This window comes from Henckelia pumila, chromosome 2 (assembly GCF_033568475.1).
Source record: "Henckelia pumila isolate YLH828 chromosome 2, ASM3356847v2, whole genome shotgun sequence".
Lineage (NCBI taxonomy): Eukaryota > Viridiplantae > Streptophyta > Magnoliopsida > Lamiales > Gesneriaceae > Henckelia > Henckelia pumila.
Window position 1 is genome coordinate 198,417,037 of NC_133121.1, and position 9,875 is coordinate 198,426,911.

Below are 9,875 nucleotides of genomic sequence, written 5' to 3' on the forward strand. Positions count from 1 at the left end.
CAAGTCAAGAAATCCCCTTAAAATTCCGTCTAAAAAGTTTCCAAATTTAACATGCACAGGGCGCGGGTGCGCCCTCTACCGGCGCGGGTGTGCCACGATGGATACAAAGACAGCACAGGTGCATTGTGGACATGGCGCAGGGGCGCCGATCGATGCATAAATTTTTCGGGTATGTAATACATGGAACGGGTGCGCCTGGCTGAAATTCATATTTTCTTTGCTTAAATTCCTTATTCTGTCATTTTTCCTTCATTTTCTCATCAAAAATTGATTGTCACCGGGATTTCTGCAAATACACAAACAACAAGAACACATGCATAATATCACTCGATAAATAACAAAATCCAAGTAAAATCATATAAAATATAAGTGAAAAAATTGCACTTATCAATCTATCAAACATTTAAATGCACATCAAAAGATGGCTTTTGATACTATAATGGAAAGTATTATGCGTAATCACTCAAACATTTTCTTCATTGATGGTCCAGGTGGGACTGGTAAAATTTTTCTTTATCGATCAATTCTGGCACACTTACGAAAAAATGAAAAATTGCAATTTCAATTGCAGTAGCAACTTCTGGAATTGCTGCAACATTGTTACCCTGTGGCAGGACTGCACATTAACGCCTGCAAATACCACTAAGATCGATGGCATCAACACTTTGTAAGATTAACAAGCAGTCATGTAACGCCCCAAAATTAGCCTACTTAAGATTATAGGAGATTTATATGGATATTCGGAGATTAGGAAATTCGATGGCTGAATCGATATTTGATCAGGGGCTGAATTGCAAATTTTTGAAGAATTCAGGGACCAAAGTGAAATTTTCTTATTTGACTTGGTCTCTTGATATTTAAAAGGTGATGAGGCGTGTTGAGTCACCATTTTCTTCTTCTCCTTCTCCTTTTTCACGCCTTTCTCCATTAAAATGCCTCCAAGCTTTTCTTTTCTTCCGATTTTGCTCGATCCGTCTGATAGAATTTCAATTCGAAGGTGTATTCGTGATCACGCTGCAAGAGCTTCGTTGTACCGTAAGTTTTTTCTTCGATCAACTATACTTCATTTTTGGGATGTTATTGGAATCGAATGATTTTCATATATATCGTTCTTGAGCTAGCATAGATCGTGTATTTAAAGACGGATCGGAAAAAGAACGAAGTTCGGATTTGTTATGGATTTTTGAAGTTTATTCGAAAATGGGGTTTAAGATGTTGTTGGATTTTGAATTTTTTTTGAAGGATTATTGGTGTTAGAAGTTGAATTGGATCGATATATTGTTGTCTGTGGTTTTTTGGTTAGTCGAATTATAGCCGTTATGCCGCCGGTTTGAGATTTTAGAATTTAGGAGTTTGATTGAGTTTTTGGGATTGATTTGAATTGGATTGTTTGATATTGAGCTATTTTGTATCTCCGTACATATTTGGTTGAAGATTGTTGAGTTCAGAGTTCGTGGAATCCGAATCGTCGAAGTGTTGATCGAGAATTGGTAATAAGTTTACCTAATCGTTTAATTACGATTGAATGGAATTTTGATTTGAATTCTCGTTCTTGTAGCTTGTCCAGATTGAAGCTGCATCGAATCAAAGAAAAGGTATAAGTCGACATCCAATTGAATTGGGACGAATACTCGAATCCGAGTTGATTTCGAGTTTGCCCTAAAATCATATACTTGCATGTTTACTCGAATTACTTGTATTATGTTTGAATGTATTTGATTAGCATTTGCATTCATACTGAGCCTGAACGATTGATTTAAAAAAGGCCGAGTCGCTCAGTCTTAATTAGATGTTCTAGGGACTATAATCGAGTGGCATTGGTCTTCGAGTTACTCTAATAGCCCGAGGCTCCTTATAGTTGCTCCAGAGTCTAGAGAATGGAGAGACGTGATGTAGTAGCCCGGTTCCATTTTACAAGATTAAGTGATTTTAAACATGTTAGAAAATGACATAGAATTTTAAAAGTGTCAAAACATGTTTAAGGAGTCCTTATTTGGTGAAAATAAGTGAAAAATCAGATCCGAAACGTCCGAAAATGGTAGTATAGGTCTCGGGGGTCCAAAAATGAGTTCTGAAGGACCAAAACAGTTAGGAGCATACGGACCAGTTCGGGCCCTCTGAACCAGTTCGGGCCATCCGAACAAGTTTGGGCCGTCCGAACTCAGCAGAGCCCAGGTGTCTAAACGTCTCGGACAAGTGGCAGTTCGGACCGTCCGAACTCTGCCTATAAATAGGGGTCCAAATCCCTCATTTTGAAGTGCAATTTTTCCTCTCCTCTCCCGGTAATTGCTCTATTTAAGGGCTTCGGGACTCTTTATTTAAGAGTTGGAGTAGGAAATAGTATATTTTTATAGCGGACAGTGTCCGTAGTAGCAGCCAGGCGGTGAAGCTCTGGTGAGGCGTCTAGGGGTCGTAGCTAGGCTATGCCCAGGCTCTGGGGCATGCGACATCAGCGGGCTGACGATGGACAAAGGTATGGCTTTGGTTACATATATGGGTGCAAACGAACCGAATCGAGCCGAATAATGGTAAAATTTTAAGGCTCGAATTCGGATCGATAAGATTATATTCAAGTTCGAGCTCGATTCGAAGTTCGATAATTTCAAATATTCTGGCTCGAGTTCGGCTCAAAATGAAGTTCGAGTTCGGTTCAAAATATTCGAACTTATTCGTGAACTATTCAGATATTATGGTTCGAAAAGCTCGAAATGTTCGAAAAGGTTTGAAAAATATTTATATTTATTATATAATTATATTATATTAATTAAATATTAAGGCTCGCGAACTATTCGCGAACTATCGAATAGAGTAATTTCGGCTCGAGCTCGGCTCGAAAAAAAGTTCGAACGTGTTCAAATTCGACTCGAGTTCGATAAGCTCGAATATGAATCAAATATTTATCGAGCGGGCTCGTAAAGCTCACGAACATGTTCGGTTCGTTTGCACTCCTAGTTCCTTATAGTAAATAGGGAGTAGGCTATAGTTTAATTAAGGCTTTTAGAGCCTAGTAGGTGATGTTTGGCATGCTAGGTAATGCATGGTTATTTATGTTGTAGTGCTGCATGGTAGGCTTGGACCTAAAGGGAAAGATTCTAGGATCTGCCTTATTAAGGTATGGAAGTATTATTCGAGATATCCAGATTGAGTATGCATGTATTATGTGTTTGCATGGATTATATGATTGCATGTTTTATATGACTTTATATACAGCATGTCATGACTATATATTGCATACATGAGCATATTGAGCCTTTACCTTAGAGGTATCCTGTAGTAGGGTGCTCACCCTACGAGTTTGTGGATGGTTGGATACGTAAGTCTTGTGTCAGGTCACCTTTATAGTTGGAAACATGTACTAGTATCAGGTCACCATTATCCACTGGGTATATGAGCCACCTCCTGAGGCGACGGCGCAGCATGCTATATACCCTGGGCCCGGTCGATGAGCTAGTTTCTTAACCTGAGTGTCTTGGTACCCAGTTCATTTGCATTCATGCGCATATGATAGTGTATACTCATACTCTCGTACTGAGCATGTTAGGCTCACTTCCGGTTATTTTTTGTTGGCTGGATGCCCTATTCCATGGGGCAGTTGCAGGTAGTTCTCCCGGGGACACGGAGGTTAGGTGGTGACCAAGGCTGGATAGCAGGGTTGACCACTAGGTTTTTGCCTACCTGGTATTATTTTATTTTAAGATTCCACAGTTACTCTGATTAAGATTATTTTATTGATTAATTGCATGCTTAAGTTCTGATTAGTAGGTGATCACGGCGCGGGTCACTACACGTGACATCACCCCGATCATGAGTGTAGGTGAGTTGTCACGATATCTTGTTCTCGGGATCCCAAAAGAAGAAACCAGATTCCTTGATTATCCGAGTCGATAATCTTGTTTTAAAGACATGCATTTCATATTTATTTATTGTCGAAAGAATATTCTTGTTATATCATGGCGTTGATATAATTGTTTGATATTTCATGTTTGTTGCTTTTACTGGGAATATTATTCTCATCTGAGTTATCCGGTTGTTGTCTTGTCTTTGTATGTGTGCTTGGAAACAGGTGGGACGAGTTCGAGTCAGAGGCAACATGATTAGATCGAGTTGGGAATGATAGAAGTGAGGACTTGGTTTTAGAATCGCTTGTATTTCGTACTCGATTTGTATCTTGTATTGTATTTCGTTTGTAATACCTAGAACCGATGCATGTTCTACCGATTTGAATATTGTACAACTCTAGACCTTTATGTTTTGGTACCATGTTGAATTGAGATGTTATATTTATGTTTGAGTTGGTTTTTGAGTTGAAATTGGATAGTGAGAGCAATTCCTATTTGTTGGTTCAGAGTTGGTCTCGCTCGAGCGGTTTTTACCGCTCGAGCGAGGGGTTTGTTTTTTTGAGGCAGTGCTTGTCTCACTCGAGCGGAGCTTTATTACCGCTCGAGCGAGGGCCTTTGAGGTGTTCGGGCAGATATTTGCCCGCTCAAGAGGACTTTTATCACCGCTCGAGCGGGGGCTCTTTAAAAAAAATTCTTGGCTTTTTGCCTTTTCATTTATTGGATTCTTGATCGATTGATTTAATCTTGATTAGATGTTTAGAACCGAGGTCCTCACAAGTCAGATCTTGCAGAGTTAATCAGGCGTGCAACAACTGTGGTATGGGATGAGGATCCAATGGCAAATCGTTATGCTTTTGAAGCTATCAGTCAAACTTTCCAAGATATAATGGATAACCAATTGCCATTTGGGGGAAAGACTATGATTTTTGGTGGCGACTTTAGGCAAGTATTACCAGTTGTTAAACGAGGATCAATGAGAGATCAAATTGTTACAAGCATTTCAAGGTCGTCGTTTTGGAATTTTGTCAAGATATTACATCTACAACAAAATATGAGATCTACCCAAGATATTGAGTTCTCCCAATTTATTTTACGTGTTGGTGATGACTTAGAAGATACTGTGAGTGGTAATTTTATAAAGTTGCTGAATTCGATGATCATACCATGGGAAAGTGAACATTCAATTCATCAATTGATTGATTCTGTTTTTCCAAATATGACATACCGTGTACATGATGCAAATTACATGGTTGACGGAGCTATTATCACTACAAAAAATGTAGATGTTGATGAAATCAATGAAATTCTCATTTTAAAATTTCTCGAAGAAGAAAAAGTATACACATCTTGGGACTCCGTAGAAGATGATAACAACAATATTTTCCAAGTAGAGTTTTTGAATTCTCTTTGTCCGAGTGGTTTGCCACCTCATAGAATCACATTGAAAGTAGGATGTCCAACTATGCTCTTAAGGAATGTTGCACCTGAACTCGGACTCTGCAATGGAACAAGATTAATATGCCGCAATCTTGGGAGAAACTTCATAGATGCGAAAATCATAACAGGTCCTCACAAGGATACACGATATTTCCTTCATTTATTCCTATGAAAAGTGAAGAAAATTCAGGAGTGCCATTTGAACTGACACGCAAACAGTACCCCGTAAGATTAAGTTTTGCTCTTACCATAAATAAGGCACAAGGTCAAACAATACCAAATGTTGGTATTTTCTTGCGTAATCATGTGTTTAGTCATGGTCAATTGTATGTCGCACTTTCTAGAGGATTTTCTCAAAGATGAACAAAAATTTTAGTAAAATACGGGAAGTTACAAAATCGATCAGGTGTGTACACCAAAAACGTTGTGTACAAAGACATACTATGATACTGCTACCAAATGGATGAGAAAAACATAAATGTGAGATATCTTGCATTCTTTTTCTCGATACTGTTAAAAAAAACTATTTACTAATTTATACAACTCATATTTTGTTTTTTGGATAGCAGTCGACAACTTAAAACATTTGACGCAGTTCAATGCTGACGTGGCAAGAGATATTTAGGTCGTGCAAGTGGATGCTATTACAAGATATCAACAAAATGTATTGTGGTTAAATGCTCTGTTGCATATGGTATATTTTAATTAAATGTTATTTTAATGCTAATTACCAAATATCGTATAATTTTAGAAATAAGTCTCATCGAACATTGACTTTTATAATTATGAAGCCTACAAGGACACAAATAATTGGTTTGGGCTGGAAAATCACAATTGGGATGAAGATAAATGACTTTGCACATTTGATTTTAAATTTTTTTCGAAAACTTAAGAGACATACGTAAGCAAGTTTATTACGCATTCTATCTATTTTATTTGACGTAGAAAGTTATGAGTACGTTTTGTTAATTTAATTTATAGTATGAAAAAAATTGGTTGGATTGAAGGCTGGGATTTAACGAAGGTATGATAACATATACTCTTTTAGATTTTATAATTTTAGTGTGTTCAATTTCTATTTAAGTTTTACAATTTTTTTTATGTTAATTTTTAAGAGTGGTATAGCAAAATGAAGACAGATAGAAGAAACAACATTGTTCAGGTACATATGTGCTTATAGTTGAAAGTAAAATATTAATAATAACCTTACTTACTGTTGTATTATGCTCTTACATTTTTACCCTTATTTATATATTGACAGGAAAAAAATCAGACCTGCCAATAATATTGACATAAAAAAGGTATTACATAAATTACATATTATGCTTATTGAATATTATTTGAATGTAATAGAAAAAGTTCTTAGTTTATAACTGTTACTCTTGCAGTTCTACGAGCGTCGCAAATAAGTTGACAAGTTGTGAACAATTGATTCAAATAAATATATCTCATGTTTATGAGATGATACATTAAATAGTTTTATGAAACGGCTCGATCTAATAAAATACTAGAATTTTTTTTAAATAATAATAATAATACATATATAATAATTTTAATACATATATGCCCATACATATATGTATAAAAACTTAAAATAAACATTAATTAAAACTTGATATAAATGATGCCCAAATATTTAAAAAAATTCTCGAATCATGCAGTAATAAATTAATATCTCAACTAAAAATCCATAAACCATGCATCCATAATAAAATAATATTTTCAACCACCATAAACGAGTAAATGCGGAAAACTTGTTTTAAAGTACTGATAAAAATATCATGACATAAAATACGGATAGCATCGGTCACGGGTCCGTCTACGTGTGAACTCATAGGCCGTCACCACCGGTCGGAGCAACCGTGTCATCAACTATATCATCATACTCACATGCACCATATAAGCGTAGTGAGCCTAGAGGCCCAACATATTTTATATCATAATAACAAGGTTTAAAAATCATGCGACCACATAATCGTACTAATACATCTAATTTACGTGAACATACATGCATGATCTTGAAATTAATGCATCATAAACATCTGTCATCATCACTCCATACATATAACATAACTAATCATACATAGCATAATTGAGCATGTCATCGTTATAAACGGTCTATGGTCATATCCATAAATGTGACTAATAACTGTGCCGACTGATCAGTCTAAAGAACCAACGTACGTGGCAGTGAATAATCACCTCTATGCTGGTAGTAAACTACCTCTATGCTGGTGGTAAACCACCTTTGTGTTGTCACATCACTTCAATTTCCATCAAAAATATTTTTCATGCTCAATTCTCAATCATAAACACATCATAAAAATATTTCATGTATCCATGCACTTAAAATATGTCCGTAATATATATTTAATTAATTTTCATAATAAATATACTTATACTTAAAATAAACTTCATGCATAAAATAAATTAAATATATATTTCGGACTTAGTTTTTTTTTCATGGGATTGTCCAGACTGCTGGTCCCCTAGACTTAAGCCCATAAAATCTAAGACTGGCCCATTATCTTAAATACAGCCCAAATTTTTATATTTAAGACCAAATAAAATACTTAAACATAATTGGGCCCAAATAAAATGTTTAAGCCCAATAACTTAATTAAGCCCAATAATAATCACTGACATACCCAAAAATTTACAGACTGACCCAATAATTCCCATGGGCTCCCAAGCCCATGAAAATTATTGGGCTTACTTAAATAAATATTTTAAGGCCTGAATAAAATATTTAAAAGCCCAAATACTAATTAAACAATTAAATTAGCCCAAATATACCACTTAATCTAATATCACTTAAAAATAAAAATACCCGAGCCCGACTAACCTAACCCGGACCCAGACCCGGACCCAACTAACATGACCCATGACCCGACAAAATCGACCTGGATCACCTAGCCCGAGCCCAGCCTGTTAGGCAGCCCAAAAGCTCATCACCTAACCTGTGCAGAAATCTGCACATGACCACTCTGGGCAGCTGTACCAATTCATTTCGTTCTCCTTGCTCCGGCCACCATTGGTCATGAAACCACCGCCTATACCTATCCCATTTCTATACATTTCCAACAAGCCAAAAACCAGCCCAAACCGTGACCTGAGCAGCTCACACGAAAGCTTGCACTTGGACCCTTTCCCAGATCACGTGCAGACAGGAGCAGCGACCGTATTTTTTATCGTGCTGCCTGGTCCAACCACCAATGACCGTGAAACTACTTCTCAATCTTAGCCAATATCTAGAGGGTTCAAACACTTCAAACCTCACCCCAAACCGTGGCTCTGTGCATTAGAAAGAAGAAGCTTCGATTACAGCCTATGCACTACTTATGCCATGAACTTGGACGACTCTAGGGACCCTAAGACACTTACCCAAACATTGGAAAACAACGTTATCCATTCCCATGGCCTAAAACGTGAGTAACAAAGGGAAAATCATGCAAAAACATGGACTATTCATGCTATGGGCAAGATCTCTATGCCAAATTCGAAAATAACCTTCATGCTTGATGATTTCAGACATAAAAACCAATTACATAGCTTATATGGTGTAAAGAAGAGAATTCAACATGCCTTTGATTTTTATTTGAAGCTTTGATCGCGTATACGGCTCCGGGACAACAGATCTACAAACTCTAAAAATTTCTTCAAGGATCGGCTATGGAGGCTATTGTTTTCTCTGAAAAAACGTGGAGATGGGGGATGAAGAAGATGGAGGCGGCTAAGGGAGGAATAACGTTGGTTAGGGAGATATTTAGGGTAGAATTTTGGTAAAATAATTACTAGTTAATTAGGATAAATAATATACCATAAACATATAAATTTTAAACTTTTAAATACTTATTAATATGATAAAAAACTTTTAAAAAATCCCGTAATACACAATTAATGGATTTTTAAAAGTTACTAAAAGTCATAAAAATGACTTATTTTGGGTAAAAATGGACACATATATAAATATATTATTAAATACTATAATTTTAATGAAATAATACCTTCAAATAATATTTTAAGACTCATAAAAATTGCATTAAATATTTTAGGTGAAAATCTAATATTTCGTCCGTCCACGGTCCCTTCTACGCGATAAAATCAATTAATTACTCAAAATCTAAAAATTCAATAATTGTGGGTTAATTGCTAAAATAATTTAAATCATGCACATAAATCACATAATAACACATAAATATCATTTAACCCACATTTTTAAATTTTTAAAATAATTATTTTCCCTAATTATCCATGCGAATTTACGTATTAACATACCGGGTGCTACAATTCTCCCCCCCCCCCCCCCTTCAAATAAATTTCATCCTCGAAATTAAGGTACTTACCCAAATCACTCCGGTTAGCGAGTCCTCATGTCGGCCTCGGTCTCCCAGGTGGCTTCCTCCTCAGAGTGATTCAGCCACTGGATCTTGACCAGCAGTATGACCCGCGTACTAAGCCTCCGCTCCTCCCTTGCCAAAATCCGAACTGGCCTCTCCTCGAAAGCTAGCTCTGGTGTCAACTGTAGAGGCTCATAATCAACAACATGAGACGGATTTGAGATGTATCTCCGAAGCATGGACACGTGGAACACATTGT

The 9,875-nt window shown here is 36.5% G+C and overlaps 1 protein-coding gene across 1 annotated transcript; it reads left to right on the top strand.

Annotated features, from left to right (window-relative positions):
• The first annotated feature begins 4,674 nt into the window (after positions 1 to 4,674).
• LOC140879335 (uncharacterized) lies at positions 4,675 to 5,448 on the top strand. Its single transcript, XM_073283011.1, has one exon. It carries the CDS (start codon positions 4,675 to 4,677, stop codon positions 5,446 to 5,448), a length of 774 nt encoding a protein of 257 aa, XP_073139112.1.
• Positions 5,449 to 9,875: the final 4,427 nt, after the last annotated feature.

Coding starts and splice junctions, on each gene's coding strand:
- LOC140879335 (XM_073283011.1), top strand. CDS start 4,675: ATGGCAAATCGTTATGCTTTTGAAGCTATCAGTCAAACTTTCCAAGAT.